Raw genomic sequence first — 18,762 nt, 5'->3', positions numbered from 1 at the left:
GGTCCAGAAGGTGGTGGTGGTTAATGGGACCTACACTGCCTGTAGACCAGTAACAAGTGGAGTAATAGGCCTGTGCTGGGCCCTGTCCTATTTGACATCTTTATGAGTGACCTGGAGGAGAGGACAGACAGTTCTAGTCTCAAGTTTGCAGATTATGCCAGATTGCAGGGACACACAGTCGGGTCAGGGATGCTATCCAAAGAGACCTAGCCAGGCTGGGGGAATAGACCAGCATGAATTTCGTTGCATTCATCAAGGACAGATAGCAAGTGCTGCCCATGAGCAGAAAGCTCTGGTGCAAGGACACAGGCTGGTGCGTGCCTGGCTGGGGGCAGCTCTGCGGGAGGGGACCTGGGGGCCTTGGCAGGCACAAGCTGGGCATGAGCCAGCAGTGTTCCCCGGCTGCAGGGACGGCCAACAGCGTCCTGGGCAACCCACTGCAGGAAAGACATAGAGTTACTGGAGCAAGTTCATCAGAAGGCGCCCAAGCTGGCTGACGGCCAGAGCACTTGCCCTATGAGGGGAGGCTGAGGGATCAAGTCTTGCTCAGCCTGGAGAAAAGATGGCTTCAGAGGAGGCCTAACAGCAGCCTGCCAGCACCTGCAATGGAGTTATCAAGAAAACAGAGTCATCCACTTCACAGTGGGGCATTTTGGTAGGATGAGAGGCAACAGGCGTAAGTTGGAACAAGAGAAGAGGTAGGGTAGAAGGAAATACTTTTTCACTCGGGACAGTCAAGAACGGGAGCTGGTTGCCCAGAGAGGTTATACAATTTCCATCCTTGGAGAATTTTAAGATCTGACTGACCTGGTCTGACCTCAGAGCTGACCCTGGAGCTTGGACTAGATGTCCTTCCACAGCCCTTCCATTTTGAAATGTTGTCTGTGACTCCTTGTTTGAAAATTTTAAAACTACCTTGAACTTCCAGCTACATTTATTTGTGTTCTATTTGTGTCCTTGAGTTCTTTTGCTTCTTAGGCTTGTTCTTTGTCTAAAATAAATTTTATTCTGCAATTATTAACTGAGAACAGTAACATTACTCTCAACTTCTGTTAATCAGAACAAGCCATGCTCTTCTAATTTCCTCATGTGAAATAGAGTCCCTACTCCTTTTTCATCCTAATATCCCCTCTTGCACCTGTTCTGATTTAAATTCATCTAACTTGCATGTAGGTGATCACAGCACTGCAGTACTGCACAAATCCAAATACAAGGTCAATGAAGAAATATTCATATCCTGCACTAGGCATTCTGCAACACAACACAGCCATAGATTTGATTTTTTTTTTCACAACTGCACCCTGCCCATACTAATCCTGTCACTGTTTATCATTTCCTAATCTTGCTTTATATCTATAGAAATGCATAAATGCAGGCATATGCAAAATTATTGTGCCATAGAAATGATTAATGATGACAAATTCTACCATTAAAAATGCTTTTCTGATATTTGCCCTAAACAATTCTCTCACTGCTAATTTTCATTACTCTTAATTAGACCATTTTTTCCCCTCAGAACCTGTTAAGTGTTCTAGACCCAAGAGTCTTTCAAGTATTTGTACACAGAAATCGACTCTTCTTTTAAATTACATCTATTGATCTTTTCTGGTGAGTCATTTTTTTCCAGCACCGTAATTATTTGGATGTGAATGAAAAAGATTTCTTTTACAAAAAAATAATTCCAGATTTTGTTTTTAGGATCCTGCAAAAAGACCACTGAAATATTCTTTTAAATTCCACAGACCACAAGTACCTAAATGGTGTGAGATATAACCTTTTATGAATATTGATCACAGAATGTCTTCTTCTCCTTGTATTATAAGTGCTTTTGAGATACTGATTCTAATTTTGTCATGTGGAATTGTGGTCCTTCTGGGAAAGCGGGCTTTTTTTACTCAGTAATTAAGAACAAGAAATTCCCAGTGATATAGCAGGTTTCCCCAGTCATAATTTCTCTCATCTTCTGTTTCTCTACAAGTTTCTCCTTTGGGAAATTGTTTAAAGCTAATTTGGAAGTGAATTCTCATAGTTTCTCAATAAGATTGCCAGTTATATGTTGGTAATTTGCCACACAAGAGAACAATTGGCTTTTTTTATTAGATAGCATTTTGTTGTTCATGGCCTAGGTACTGCTTTTCACATTGTTTAAAGATCAGTAAGTCATCTGTAGATTTAGTAGGTGTTAATTTTAGCTTGTGAGACTAATGCAGAATGCTAGGCCCTATGTAAAGTTCATTGGCTAAATGTTTATGAATATATAAGGAGGTCTTAGCTCAATGCTTAATTTATTTCCACCTCTTCCAACTGTAGTTGCAGAAGCCTCCTGTGTCTGGTGTTGGCATGTGAGCGTCTTACAAAGGGAGGCCACACACTGATTCCATCACTATCCTGTTGTCCCTCAGAGGGGCTTTTCAGCCACACAACTCCAGCTACTGCACAAAATAAATCTAAATTAATTTTTCACCCATCGGTTACAGCTTATTTTGAAAGAGAAAAATGTTTAACTGTGTACTGGGTACAAGTGCTGAGGTGGGGGAGTTGGGGGTGGGAGCCGCAGGGGCAGCCTCTGCAAGGAGAGGCTGGGACTGCCCCGTGCTGGACACGGCCGGCCCAAGCAGAGATTCCCCTGCAACCGTGGAGAGTTACTGGTGCAGCAGGTATTTCCCTGTAGCCCATGGAGAGGACCGTGCTGGAGCAGATATCCACACTGCAGCCCCTGGAGGACCCCACACCACAGCAGGCGGACATGCCCTGAAGGAACTGTGGCCTGTGGAGAGCCCACGTTGGAGCAGGTTTACCCTGAAGGGCTATAGCTCCTGGGAAGGCCCCAGGATGGAGCAGGGAAAAGTGTGAGGAGGAAGGAGAGGCAGAGAGGGGCTGTTACGGACTGATGGCAGCCTCCCATTCCCCAGCCCCCTGCACCCCTCAGAGGCAGGAGGTAGAGGAGTCGGGGGTGAAGGGGTGAAGCTGGCCTGGGAAGAATGGGGTGGGTGGAAGGAAGGTGTTTTAGGTTTTGGTTTTGTTTCTCACCATCCAACTCTATTTTAATTGGTAGTAAATTAATTTTCCCCGTTGTCTCTTTTTTGCTTGTGATGGTAATTGGTAAGTGATGGCCTTGTCTTTGTCTCAGCCCAGGAGCTTTTTCATCTTATTTTCTCCCCATCATGCTGAGGAGCGGAAGAGAGCAGCTGGGTGGGGATCTGACAGCCAGCCAAGGTCAACCCACAACAAACTGTTGTAAGTAAGCTAGAGCTCTCAGAGTCATTTGAGCCCTACTTTTTCATCTTCACCTTCAACAGACTTTATTAACTTGGAAATTACTTCCATTTCCATTTGATTAAATGATATTAGAATTATTGCCATGAGACACAAACAGAGATGCAAACTTCCCAGCATTGATTAGCTATCATGATAAAGATGAATATTGGCTCACTTTTAATATGATTATTGGTTACCTGGCAAAATTAAGGCTCTGCATTGCTTCTGTTTCAGTTTCCACTAGGATTTACTATTATTCCAGAAGTTTTAATGTACATTTCTTCATTTTTTAAAAATATATGGGATGTCAATGTCCTATAGTTAGAATAGTACTGGAAATTCACAGGCTGCCAAATTCAGCACTACTGCTCGGAAGGTGATGTCATTTCTGTGCACAGGCACAGCACCAGCACTCTGCAGATCTTAGAGACTTGAGAGGAAGTACAAGTATCTTCCCCTGCCTGTGTCATACTCATGTCTGACATCCTGCACATCCATGAGGGAGAGCTAAAAGGAGAGTGGGCATCTTCCCTCATGATTTGTAGAACAGCCATGGGTCCCTTCTGCTTAAAGGCAAGGGACAATACATCCTTTACTTACTTTCATACACCTGAACTGAGCTACAAACAACAACAAAATAAACACAGAAAAGGAAGAATATTTGGCTTGTGTCAGCATTCTTTTCTTTTTGGAAGAAGGTTGTTCAGTTTAATCCTTATGAAAGTGGGAAGAATAACAGTAGTGGATTAAAGCCAGAGTTTAAGAAAATACATTTAAATTATTTTTTTTTTTTACTTAAAAATGAGTTGCCTCATCATTCAAAGACCTAAGAGTTAAACTATATTGTATACACCTCAGGTACAAATTGACAAAAGATCTAATAAACCAGACTATATAAAAAGCAAGAGACTTTTTTTTCCCCGGAAAAATGTATTTGTGTTTTAGTTGATCATATAAAAAGCATTAAATTTAAAAAAAAAATGTGTATATATTTTTTCAAGTGTTAATGGTTTCACCATTCATTGTAACTACATTCCAAAGTCCTGTGACATCAGGGCACATTATCCTATCTGTGTAGCACAGCGAGCATAATCTTTACACTGAGGTCACTCTCATCACTACTTCCCCAGAGCCGTTATCTTCTGATGAATCTTCCTGAGGTCTCATGCGGTTGAACAGATGTAACAATACATAGCCACACTGAAATCTTGGTGAGGTTAACTGTGTGGGATGAACCAAACTTCTGTTTCTAAATGCAGTCAGTGGTAACCACAATGTCCTTCCTGCTGAGGGTTCTCCTCGATTGCTCTCTTCTATGTCTGTGGCTTTATCATAATTTAACACATCCCAGTGTAGATTCACAGCCCTCCAGCGCTTAAACACTCGATAAACAGAAGCACCTTCGTGTACTATCAGTCCTGAAATTAAGAAAAAAAAATTAGTTTGTACAAAATGTCACTGGATACTGTTTTCAGAGCAAATAGAGATGTAACACATAGTAATGAAACTGGCAATTGCCAGAGCCTATTAAATTACTTGTAACTCTGATCATTCAAATAAATTGTACATATGCAATATAACTGGTTATTCATGTGTTTAAGACTGGGAGGTGGAAACATGCAGAGGAAATAAAATTGTTCTGAATGAAAGCTCAACGTAACCAATGCTGGAATAATCTGAGCATGCATAACTAAATAAAGTATTTAGGTTAAAGTAAAGCAATCGAAAAGAAACTTACTGGCAGATTTGTAAGTTGACTGTTAACGCTAGTGTTATCCTTGCTCATGATACAAATTATTTCCTGAGATTTGTACTGGTTTAAGTAGATCTTTAAGTAAGACCTTCTGTAATGAACATGATGGTCTTAAATTTGTTTAAGAGTGTTTTGTAGAATTGAGTACTGATGCAAATAAATGTATCTGGTTTCATATTCTTAGTTCAACTTGGGAACACAGAAGATTTATGAAAAAGCTGAAATAGCTGTAAGTGTAATGACTTTCTGTCTTGCTTCAGTAGAGCAAGAAGAACTTAAATGTTATTATTAATGATGAGCATGGCAAGGATGACATGCTTTCTTCTTTCTCTTCAAAATTCAGTATACAACAGTTGAGAAGCACCTTTTTCTTGAGACCCAGGAAATCTTTTAAAATGTCCTTCAAAGAAAATACAGAATATCTGGAGTCCTCAACAGACCAATCTGCTTATGAGCTTCCACATAGCTAATATTTATGCTTATTCTATGCATGCAAGCAATTTATTTACTTAAATGAAACTTCATTTTTCATACATATGTATATGTAATTATACACATACTCTTTATGTGTAAGTATTTCAAATATGGATTTCCTGGGGAGACACATGGGGCTTCAGCCTCTTTATTAGGTTTCTCCTCTGCTCCTCAACCAGCCTGGTAACTTCTCTGGTTCTGAGCAACATCACAGGTTTCCTCTGACTCCCTGCTTTAGGAGGAGAGCAATCTGCCTAGCCAAGCACATTTTTTGTCCAGTGTGTTTCTTGCATAAAATTTTCCTATACATGGCCACATCTATAATATCATCTGCAGTGTCACAGGCTATAGTCCTTTATCGCAAGAGAGTGTATAGCACCTGTTCCTACACAACGAAATTGTGATGTAAGTGTCTGAGGTCTCTTAGCAGGGTTAACTGATACCAGAACGGAGACATTCAAAGAAAGATGACACAAGCAGAAAGGATGATAAAAACATTTATATGAACAGCAAACCTCAGATTCAAGTGCAATGATTTGCAGATAGCAACGCCTACTCTAACACATTTTTAAAGATCATTACACTGAAAGATGGAGAAACACAAAGATTGCTTTCAGAAGGGCATGATAGCGAATGTAGCATCTCTGCAAGGCTTTCAAGTTGCCTAGAATTCATTGAAGCATCCAACAGAGCAAAACTAACACGATATAAACTTAATTAGATGTTAAATATTCTAAATGTATTTTGTATCAGTACAGCATTTCAGTAGAAAATTTTCTTGATTGCAAGATATCTATCTCCATCTTCTCAGGTATATATAAAACAGCCTGTTCTAAAAATTTAGCAGCTGTGTTAATACATAAATGCACCTTCAAGACTGGCTATATTGTCTTAAAAAGGATAAATGTGTTTGATCACATACAGACCAAAGATTCCCACCCCCCACCCCATTTTTTATGTTGGATTTCCTCTAGATTGATAAGGGAGATGAGCATAATTTTCCCTCTACTTGTCACTGCATCGTAGTATTCTTTGGCCCAATTCCTCCTCAAGGCTGTGATGAAGCAAAACTGAGAGAAGTTTTTTAACCCAATGTAAACATTTTTGATACCTGCCTGCTCTCCACTGGAACCTGAACAACGTATTTCAGACTAGAGAAGGAAGCCAACGAGAAAGGATCATTGAGGTACATGAAGTACCTTTAAACAGTCAAAAGTATCCTCCCAAAATTATGACAGAAAAAGTCATAGAACTTCTTTTAAGGAGCTTTTTTTACTGTTTTTGAGTTTTCAAGATTTACTGAAATTATGTTTTCAAAGTTTTCTCAACAATGGCAAGGAAGAGAAATTTTCTTTAAAATGAAAGCTGTTATACTATATGGTCTAAAAGAGCTAAGGAACAAAGGGTTAAATATTGCAAGGCTTGAAGGAAAGTTGTCACATTTGGCAATGCTGAAGGAGAAAAGAAGTACTTTTGTAATTCCTCCCATAAAAATCTTTAGTTCCCATCTGATAAAACTACAGATTGAAACAGACCTACGTAGAAGAGGCAAAAGAATTCCAATAGATTTTTTGTCTCTTTGAGAGACACTTTCCAGGGTCTGGAGGGAAAAAAGTTCTCAGCACCAACAGTTCCAAGACAGCAAACAAGGGAAAATCCAGGTAAGGTTTAAATGCTGGAGATTTTCCAGTTCCAAAGAAGTTCTGATGCTGAAAATATACGTAGTTAGTCACTAAAGTGAAGCTGTAAGAAAATTGCAAAGAACCTTCTTTTTCTTAAGAGTTCTGACAATGAATGAGGATACAGGAGCGAAAACAAGGATAAATCCATTAATAGTATTGACTTGTTCCAAATACGGTGGTTTCAACAGCACAGAAGACAACACTGCACAGGCCTAACAAAAAAATAGATTTACTTGTTTGACCCAGATAAGCCCAAGGGGAAGTGTTAGAATTCACTACTGTTAGCTGTTCTGATGTTCTGTCCAATTAATACCTACAAGGAACAGAGTTTTGGGATGACAGACCTGGCAAAATGTCCTAAGGGCTCTGAGAAGACTTTAACTTCAGGATTTGTAAGATGTAGTGATTGTAGTGGGATCCAGACAACAGGATTATGGGGAGGTCATAATTTTCTTTTCTTTTATTGCCCACTACTGTGAGATTCTTTCACTCTATCCAAAGGGTTTCTTACCCTGAGTCACAAGAACACTTGAAAATTTTCATACTGAATGTCTTTACAAGAAGGCAACTCCTCTTAGTTCAGATGTAGTATTAGGTTCCAATGCTGTCTTGTTTATCACACTAATCTTACTTACAATCATTTAGGAATGGTCCTCCCAGAAACATCACAAACTTTTACCAGGGAATAAAAGACCTTTTCCAGAAACAGACTTTACCACTGGACAAAATGCCATCTCCTAATCCTATTCTAGCATCTACAGATACAAAACAAAACAAAACAAAACAAAAAAAGCATTAAAGTGTTTAAAGCATTAAAGCAAAACATGTCCACTCTAAAAATAGCAATAAAACTCCCTCTTAACTATTTAGAATTAGTGAAAGACTGACTTTTTGAGTAGAGAAATATTAAGTGCAGCTAGATGCATTCATAAATAACTTCAGCCTGTACATTTTTACAACTAAGGGAGTTACATGAATATCGATAGGCATCAAGTTCCTTGGTGGTGAAGAAAGTGGCTTTCAGAGGGCTATTCACACCTCATTTTGCTCCCATATCTTACTCCCTTGCCATAGAACTGGCAACACTCATGTTTCTAGTGCAATGTTACAGTTGTTTTTCATGCTCTAAAGGAGCTGCACTGTTGTTTTGGGATTGCAAGTGAGCTGTTGTCATTTGTGAGAGGTTTTGTTCATGTTAGAACCGTTTATGACTAGTAGTTATGATTATATCCCAGTGAAAACATATAATTATATGGCCTCACTGTTATGAGAAATAATTGCTAGGTCTACAATGCAGAATGGCAAAAACTTGGTGTACTGTCCTTCAGTGGCTAAATAAGGGGTTTATTAATTCTTTCCTTTCATATTAACTCATGAACTCATTCCCTTCGGTAATCCCTACACAGACGGTCTCATCTCAGCACTCCCACTGAAGTAGCTCTGGATTTCACAGGCAGTGGTTCTGCTTGATTAAGATGTTCAAGGTTTGCCTTAGGAACACTTCTACCATCAGCAAGTTTCAGAGAGAACAGTTTTATGCCTGGCTTAGATGCAGAAATGTACAAACTAGTGACTTGTAGGATTGAAATTATCAATGACAGGTAAAAAAGATGATCCTGTTAGGAAGAAATTAGAATTCTAGAAAGATTTTGAGTGGAACAAGAAAAATAATGGATACCAATAACGTATGCACGCTGGAATGAATAGAACATATTATATTGGTGAACTGTAACCTTTGGAATATTTCTTTTGGTGAAAGATAATCAAGACCAAGAATTAAAATGCAAGTTACATGTCATTTACTTAATAAGAAAGTGGGCGGTGTGCTACCTATGCTGTATAAATCACTCATTGGGAAAACTAATATGTGCAGGTTTTCCAAGATGACATATAGATAGCTTACCTTTGGGAAAACTGCTTTTAAAAATGATGACAACAAAACTTTTCAAAAAATACAGATATTTACACTTCACAAATGGCCAAAAATATTCATATTGTTTATGCAAAGCTATGGGGAGTCATAACTGAAGGCAGTTGGAGTGTGTCTTGGTCATACTACCAGTAACTCAAGCACCTGTCTTGAAATATGTGCTGGACAGGAAAACCCATATGTCTGCATAGATTTTTCATTGAAATAAAGGGAGATCCCAGTGGGAGTATAGGTATTCACTCACTGTAAATCCTGTTGAAACTAAGAGAATGCTATGCATGACTAAACACAAATGGGAGGAGACACTGAGTGAGAACTGTGGCTGGATGTAAGCATTACAAGATTTATGACACAAGAGATTATATTTAACACTCAATGATAAAATCACATGTAGAGGCCTTCGGGAAGTCATCAGCATAATGGTCAGTGTTGGCTTTTTAAAAATAATTCATGAGTAATACATCTGCCTATTAGAGACTTTATCTGAATGCTTCAGATTAAAACTATCAAACTAAAATCCCTCACTTCATGATGGAAGAAAAATGATAAAAGTGACTAAAATTGTATATATTTATATATATTTTCAAGGGTTACAAGAACTCCTGGTCTTACAAGCTTACAGAATCCAGATTCCTTGAAATTATGTCCATTATAAGTGGGCTGAATGAATCTGGATTATCTGAATTCTAGAATTATCAAACCTCCTGTATACAGCTTTCTGAATTTCCAGGTATAGTTTAGTTAACTGCTAAGTCATAGCTGCACTGAACTTTGTAATTACAAAACAGAGTACAAATATGTTTAATTATAGTCAGTTTTACATAAAAAAAAAATACATGTATTGTTTACGGTAGGACTATAAGATACGCATTTTTGTAATTATAGGCAAGTCAGTTTATCTGGTGGGTGAAGACAGCTGCGCGTCTACCTTGCTTCTGCATGGTGCCAGTTAGACTAGAAGCTACAAAGGCAGGTGAGGTACATGTTAGCTCAGTAGCTTCCAGTCCAGAGGTGGCTTGAGCCTGGCTGGCTTGAAAGGCAGCTACATAACTGCATGTACCAATCTAGTGTCTTAACAGTCAAACAAATGGAAAGAAATGGAAATAGTTTGAAATAACTGGTTATTCCAACTTGTTGATACATACCAAAGTAATTTTTTTACAGTTGTAATCTTTGTGAAAAGACAGAATTCTGTATAAATGAAGAGTTTAGAACGCCTGAAGCACATTTTGTCTTCACATAGTGCTTTTTTAAACAAAAGCAAAAACCTCAACATTGAGTGTTAAGCTGGAAAAAGTGGTATTCAGGAATCAGCATGTGAAAGGACATGTAGCTGAGCCCTTTTTTAAATTTAAAAACTGAGCACTTGTCCAGAGTATGAGACCTAGATGCTGTTTGTTTTTCTGCCTGAGAAGATTTGGGTTCACAGAAGAAAGCTTGTGTTCTAAAATATTCTAGAGTAGGCTTCTCTTAGAAAAATTACAAAATAAACAGAACTCCTGATCCAGCTGAAATGTAAATACTCTTACAGTAATGGGATGGTTTCAATAAAAGATGATATGGCTTTATGGTTGGAGCAAAAGCCTTTATATTAGGAATCACTCTGTTTCTTTGCACCTTATTGAGCAGAATTCAGCACCATCTTTCTGAATTCCCATATATGAGATGGGAATAACATCAACATTTATCACTCAGTAATCTCAAAGCAAACATCAGACAGCATTTGACTTCTGGATTCTCTTGGAATTGCAACTCTAAGAGTGTAGTTTAATGTTTACTGCAATTACTAAACTTTCTCTGCAAATAACTGTAGGTATTCTAACAATCAGTTCAAGGTTGTTTTATCACATACTAAAGGGATTTCTATTTAATATTTCTGGGTCCGGTATATTTTCAGAAATTTCAAAACTGGTCAAAATAGCTTTGCAGTAAATTGCATTTTCTTTTATAAGATTTCAGATAGAGTTAAATGACGTGAGACTTTTAAATAGTATAGTAAGTTACTATAGTTAGCACTATTCAAGTGTTTCATAACCATTTGTGATGTACAAAGAACTCATGTCTGTCTTCTCTGTTCTTTTCTTTTACTAGCACAGTGACCTGTATAAGTCTGTGCAACTTAATTTTGGATATGTAGTTTGATGACATCCTCAAGGGCTTCCTCTACACTTCATGATGGTATAATCTAATGCAAATTGGCATCAGTAGAAGACTTGACAGCATTTCACCTGTTTAACTTTCCGAATTTTGCTAGCCATGTATTTTTTTCAAGCAATTGAAACTGATCCTGTTCTCACCACTAAGATCCTGGGGAGACACTTTGATGAATCTGAGAGTAAAGTTTCTTTGGTTCTTTTCTCTTTGCAGTATTTGTATCACTGTAAAAAGCAGTATTTGCCAAAGGTACCAGCTGAGAATAAATCTGCAAAGAACTGGAGTGATCGATTAGAGTGACCAATTAGAAAAATAGATATAGTCACAGTCTTAAACCACAGTCTGTGCTGTTTAAAGATTTTTGAGCTTACCTATGCATACTAGATCCATAAAACCATACATTCCATAGCAGATTTGAAAAAGGATGTCCTTTCTTTGCCATACTGCATAAGGGCTGAAGGCTGACCATAGAAGCCAAGTCACACTTGCTACTAAGAACAGAGATCCTAGGATTACAGCAACCATCTGCACTTTCTCAACCAGTGTTATAGTAATGCTTTGCCACTAAAAGAGAAACAAAGTTGTATAAGATAAAAATGTTATTTTCTGTGATGGTACATTCAACTCCACTTTTTTCCTGAAATCAGAAAATATTTTAATATTTATACATATCTTCATAGATCTTTACTAATATCCTTGATACTGACATTTTACATAATTCTTTTTACCTATTTCACTTTTAGTTAAAATGAAACTAATAGTTGCTTCCCCACCCACTCCAGTGTCACTATCATCACCATCTAGCTGTGAAGTTCAGAAGAGTTAATAGTTTTACTTCTGTTTTGAATATATAGACACAAAAAGATTTAGCCTTAGGAATGGAACTCAGCTTTTCATATTTGTAGGCTAATGAAGAGCATAAAAAAAAAAGGTTGGGAAGACAATCTTAAGTATGTTTTATGTTAGCATGACAATTTGAAAATTACAACTTTCCTTTCCACCCTGCCCCCCTCAAGACTGAAGCCATTTTTCACTTTCCTGCTGTCATCAAAGAAGTTCCAGGCTGTCTCCAGACATGCCAAGTGAGTTGGGTTAACCAGTGTTAACATTACAAAAAGACGCCTGCAGTCTAGTATGGGAGCAACCTGAAGACTCAGGAGAAGCCCTGAATATAGGTGCATGAACATTTCTTTTCAGTGCACCTCAATTACACCTGCCTTTCCAGGGAAGGCTGTATCCACTGTATGTGAGGTGACTCAGGTTTATAGTGTGACAAGATTTAAACATAAAAGAGTATGCTTACTGAATTCTGTCAAGATAAGAAGAGAAAAAAAATTTATTAGAACACGGGGTCACAAAAGCAGAACACAGCATAAGGAAAAAAGCATTCTCGGCTCCCCTTCACATATATGATCTTTCTGTGCCATAATTTTCTAAATTAACTTGGCAGACTCCCCCCTCTAGCCCCATCACCTATCCCAGAGCTAGTATGCAGACTTTGTTGACTGCCATCTTTCCTGTTCCTAACTTTGAACATACCTCTCCCCTTATATGGTTGCAATAGCGAATAAGTGGAGAAAGAGCTGCTGAAGTATTACCTCGTTATTACTCTATTACCTCTTTCCCATCTGTCAATTTTTCCTTTTTACTATTACTTTATGAAAGCTTTCTCTTTTTACCAGCATTTGGGTATCCTGTACTGTATAACTGGAGGATGTTAGAATAATTCAAGTGGCAAGGGGCTGTGGGAGGTCTCTAGTTCAACTTCCTGCTCAGAACAGGGTCAGTGATGAGATCAGACCAGGTTGCTCAGGGCTTTATTCAGCAACAACTTGAAAACCTCCAAGCATGGAGACTGTTCAGCCTCTTTGAGCAACCTGTTCCACTTTTGACTGTCCTCAGGCTGAAGAACTTTTCGCTTAAAAAATTTTTTTCTTATATCCAGGCTGATCCTCTTTTGTTCCAACTTATGCTTTCTTCCTCCCATCAAGTATCGCTGTGAAGAGCCTGGGTGAGCAATGAGGTCCTCTGCCCCTTTCTTCTCTTTCAGCTTTTTCCATTAACTTTTCTACTGTTGCCTAATTTGCACATCAGGTACTGCATGTCTTCTCTTGTTGCAGCCTTCTGAATATAATAGTACAAAAAGATAGCTGTATAACAATTTGTAAATTGCCTATCTTGAAATACTATCCTTTTATAATGAACTTATTAAACTCATACCATCTGTTTCATTGAACTTCAGGTTTTGGAATGGGGCTATTCATACTATATATACACCTTTTTTTAATGGTAAAGCAACTATGAATACTCATTTCCTTTGTTAGAAATTTTTTTATAAGGTCAAGGAAGGTCATTAACCAGTGATGCATGATGGAATGGGTGAGCTTCTCATGACTTAGACATAACTTGTGTACAGGATTTAAATGTCAGGACTGAAATTCATAGAACTAGGAATAAGTTCAACAATATTATTTTTCATTTCTCAGCTGAAGCCACATAGTGTGACTTGGCAGAAAACTGTCAAAAATGCTATTGGTTATGTATCTCTTTCTATCTTCTTTCATTATCAGTGTGAGACAGACCTGTAATAAATTTGTTTGGAATGCCTGAAATCAAAGTACATTTACATGAAGTAAAGCTTTAACTGTCACAAAATATTAAACTGTCAAATTCATGGAAGAAGCTGGCAATAAATGGAAAAAACTGTTATGTCACTGAAATAAAGAGCAGATCTTTCACAGTGTAGTTTCTGCAATGCAGAACTTCATAACTCACTTCAGCTTATTTAGATTTTCTTTTTTTTTTTTTAACTTAGATTACTCATAATTATTCTTCAAAGATAGCACCGAACAGAAGGAAACGTAGTCCAAACATTTGGGATAAGTAATGTAGCATGCAGTCTAGACACAAAGCCCGTCCCTTATTCTGGTGTTGTCTGACAACCAATTTCTATTCCTATCTCCCACTCCCAACCAGAATCAACCATCCCTACCACCCATTTCCATCTCATGAAGGCTTTTGTTGGCTTACCCAAACTCTTTTGTTCCAGAAAAGCTTGATCCTGAAAAGCCCTAAGAAACATAGATATAATCTTCACTTCTTCCTAGCATGCTACCAGCCAGAAAGGGGTCCCACTCCAACCACTGAGAGAACGCTCAAGCGTTCCACAGGTTGTAGTTTCTAACTCCTTTGCCTTTAAAAATCAAAGAAAAGTTACAAAACACAAACAACAAACTAAAACAACCAAGAACCCCAAAAGAGAGTTGGTTGTTTACTTCCATTACTTATCTACTTTGTGGTATTCACTGCCTTACTTCTACAAAAGAAACTGTAGCCCTCCACCTTCCTCAATATCAAGGTCAGCAATAACCAAGCAATAACCAAGCAATTTAAACATTTTAGGAAAGTTACCTCCCTGATGAGATCCCACAGTAGGTAGAGAAGGAAGGACTGTATGCTTAAGATGGAAGGCATTCAAGAGTCCCAGAAAGTCCTGTGTGAAACTGCTAATTCGCCTCCTAGTGCTAGGCAGTCTGCCATAAGAATCCAACACTGTACAAGTGATAGGGTGGGATGGACTGGTATTAAGCTCTACGATGATCAGTTTGGTTTCTGTGTATGCCCCTCCTTAGTGCTAAGGGCAAGAAGACTGTGGATGTTCCTCATGGCTAACTCATCTCAAGTGAAATTTCCTCATCCCTGTCCCCCTCCAATCAGTTTTGATTCAGAACAGTCTGAGATTGCCTTTTGGGAAATTAATGTCTTGATCTTTTTCCCTTAAGTTTTGAGTTTGGGTACTAACTATAAAGAGCAAACAGATCTTACTGAGGCGTGCATGTTCTTCACATAATGAAGAAGGTATTATGCAGTTATGACATCATTCACATGCACATAAGTTTGGAAGGTTGAGTTCTTTACTTAGCCATAGACGGTATTACCCATTAGGCAACGAGAGGGACTACATAGGACTGTATTGTATGGTGGAATTGCATTTCATAACAAGGCTCGTGAAGAGGAACTGGAGTTGTGGCCACACTGTTTTCTTCTACCTGGAGTCTTACAGCATAGCTAATACGTGTGAGTATACACTCTGACACACACCCAGGAACAGAAGACTCCTTTTCTAAGAGTAATATTCTTTTTGAGGTATCAAAACCAGTTAAACTTTATTTGATTTCTCACCATCATTTACCTTATTGTATGTCCTGTTACATGTTGTTATAATCACTTCTCCTTTTAATGTCAAATTAACGGCTTCCGATAAAGAGATCACAAAAACAATGCAGTAAAAATAATTCAGCGATAGTTAATGTGGAGATATTGCATTTAGAATTTAACACACTGAATTATTTAACATTCCAAACTGAATGATCTCATTATTAGTGTGTCATAATTTAAATCCATTATTTCTGTAATTTTTTTCTCCTTTTCTCCATATAACTTGTCTCACAACTCTTAATTGCTCATGATTATAAATTATATTATGATTTCCTGATTTGTTTTTGTCATTTGCTGACTACACATTACATAATCAGCAACAGATCTTTTAGCTAAGTATTTTGCCAAGTTAGAAAAGAGCTATACAGCCTTTTAGTGTCAGGCTCTGTAAAGTACATGACCCTAAAAACTAAATATTATGGGAAAGATAGTAAATTTTGCTTACAAACTAGGAGTTGAAAGAAAATTTTAAATAGTTTACATCCAGATAACTATAATAACATGAGTAATTTTTCAGACAGATTCATAAAAAAATTTCTCATTTAAGTATCTATGAAATAGGATCCCGTTTCATATTCCTTCCCATCATATCCGTAGTGTTTTAATGTACCACACTGTCCCTGTTGCCCATGAAAAGAACACATTTTACTTTAATATACGATGCTGAAATCTTTCCTTGAAAATGGTGCCTTCAAAAACAAAATATAGGTTCCTGCTTCTAATTTTAATGTAAGACTGTCTGTCCCTTGAAAACTTCCAACACTTCTACTTCTACTGACACTTCATTATGTTTGGTTCTTTTAATCTTTTATTTACCACTGGTCTTCCTTTCATGAATCATTAGGGAGTCTAGTACATTATTGGTACACTATAGTTCTAATGCTGACTCCAGAAACATTCTAAAGCCTCTGCCAAGCTGAAAAACTGCATAATGTCTTATTTTTTGAGGTTGAGAGTTACAGAAGTTGAAAGAAACATATTGCTTTGATGGATTAATTGTTAAAGAATAAAGTTAATACAGTTACATGCATGTCTTTACTAACATAAAGACGGATATAACATTAAAAGATCTGTCACCTTCGAGATAAAGTGATATTAACTTGTCTGTTTTCTTAATGGTGCCTTGTAAAAGCCCATTGATTATTGTAAAATACATGGCAGAAAAGTGATCTAAAAAGTACTGACTGAGACTGTGCTTGTACTTTGAATACATTGCATGAAAAATGTCTCCAGTGAAACTACAGGTTTTCCTATGCCCTTAATAAAGAACATATGAAATTTCCTTATGGGTCCCCAAATGTCTACCTGCTTCAGCTGTCCCGGTTTGTAATCCACCAAAATTCCTTAAACCAAAGAGCTGCTGGGTGTTACCCCACTCTGATCTCCCAGAAACACAGCTTATTATGGACACTGCTGACTGAAGCCTCTCATTCCCTCTAGTCATTCTGGAATGCATATTTTATATAAAAGTAACTAAAAATCGCTGGCAGTGACCTATTACAACATAACATGATCAACCTGAAGAGACATCAATTATATGACTTCAAAAAGTTTTTGTTGGATTGCTCTAATTGCTCTGATTACTAGAATCAGACAGCTCTGACAAGAAAAAGTTCTTTCCTACTGTCATTCATTATGCATAACAGGGTTTGCAATCTGAGTACGTATGAATAAAACTCTTACAGAAGCAAAAGAACACAATTATTTAGGTCCAACAAACCATTTCTGAAATGTCTGTTCCCTACTTTATCTTGTTACTAGTCAAGATGATTAGATAATTACATTATCTAACATGTTTTGCAGTAAGCACACATTGACTACGTGATTTAATATGCAGTGATATTTTTAACTTATTGGCCAGCCTGGATAGCAAATGCATAGTTTTGAGTACATGCACAGACACACAAACATTTGAAATGTCATTTTTGGCTAAAGGCTTCTATTTTTATGTCTTTTTTGAAAAAAGAATCAATGCCACAAAAAATGCAGCTCGCCATTAATGCTTACCTATTCTGATAAATCATTAACACATAGAGTGCCTGGAGTCATAATGCCCATTATCTTTTCATGTATCAGAGAGCTGATGAACACAGATAGTTCTGCTTGCATGTAACTTCTCAGCCTGATTGGAAGGCTGTACCAATACTTTACCAGGCATATTCTGAAAGCATAATGTTTACTGTGGAGCTACCATCCATCCATGCACCGCATAAGCAATTTAGTTTCCAGAAGTGTTGGCTAACTGCATGCACACAACTGAGTAGAACATCTACACCTACAGTAAATGCATCTCAAATTTCTGAGTGTCCAGAAGCCTGGACATCCTGAGCAATGCATAAAATATTCAAATTCTATTATATTCATTTTTCAAAATCTTACTATTTATTGCACATTCACTATTAAGCAGAAGAGTATTTTACCTTACAATTTTTTTAAATTATGTTAGAATCAAGATCTGAGACCACAAGCAGAGCTGAAAAATTATTAGTAGTTTTCTTTCGCTGCTGGCCAAAAAATAAAAGGAACGAGGCAAGACTGCAGGATTTTGTGACCATTTTCTCTCTCTTAGAGACAGAAAGTGGGTATTTACATTTAACGGTACACGGAGGTGAAGTCCCTCTCCACTTCGAGGCATTCAGAGTTTCTGGAAACATCAACTCTTGTTGATTAAGATAAGGATATTAATCCTGTCTGTTAATCCTCCTGGCTACTGAAATAAGGATTGTAATTTTATCCAGTCTCAGAAGAAAGACTGGCCCTTTAATGATGAGCATATTTAAACCAGGAATCATTCCACAGTAACTAATATAGTATTCTCAACACCTAAAAGCATATGAAACAAAAATATGAAACCTGCTAAATGTCCTATTTGTACCAAATAGTATTTTCTCCTAGTTCTTAATTTCAGCTTTTTAAGAATTGCCTGTCATTCTACCAGGATCATATTCTGTCCAAAATATATATCACAGAATACTTAAAAGTCATGGTGTGTTGTAGAGATGTATCCGTGAGAAATCCCTACAGTTAAAGTGAATTATTCTCGGTTCAGCTTTTAACTCATGTGAGACTCTAACCAATTAAGTTTAGCTTAGTGGCTTCATTCGCCAGTATTTTGAACATTCCTTGGACGTGTGTATATTTGGTGAAAGCCAGTGAATGAAAATTACCACTCTACATGAATAAATACTATTCCTACTGTAAAGTAGGAACTGTTCAATTTCTGTTGCAGCTTTATTGGAAATACTGAGTTTCATTGCAACCTGGCCCTACTCTCGATAGCATTATCTGAAAAT

The 18,762-nt window shown here is 37.5% G+C and overlaps 1 protein-coding gene across 1 annotated transcript in view; it reads right to left on the bottom strand.

Annotated features, from left to right (window-relative positions):
- Positions 1–3,757: 3,757 nt before the first annotated feature.
- The window catches only part of MARCHF11 (membrane associated ring-CH-type finger 11), a 32,787-nt gene continuing 17,782 nt past the window's right edge, over positions 3,758–18,762 (bottom strand). The window contains exons 3-4 of the mRNA XM_075086149.1: positions 11,623–11,815; positions 3,758–4,676 (exon numbers count right to left, since the gene is read on the bottom strand). Coding sequence (XP_074942250.1) covers positions 4,354–4,676; positions 11,623–11,815 — 516 coding nt within the window. The 3' untranslated portion in view covers positions 3,758–4,353. The remainder of the gene's footprint in view (positions 4,677–11,622; positions 11,816–18,762) is intronic.

The sequence above is a fragment of the Phalacrocorax aristotelis genome, chromosome 2, assembly GCF_949628215.1.
Source record: "Phalacrocorax aristotelis chromosome 2, bGulAri2.1, whole genome shotgun sequence".
NCBI lineage: Eukaryota > Metazoa > Chordata > Aves > Suliformes > Phalacrocoracidae > Phalacrocorax > Phalacrocorax aristotelis.
This window is presented reverse-complemented; position numbering and strand designations above follow the sequence as displayed.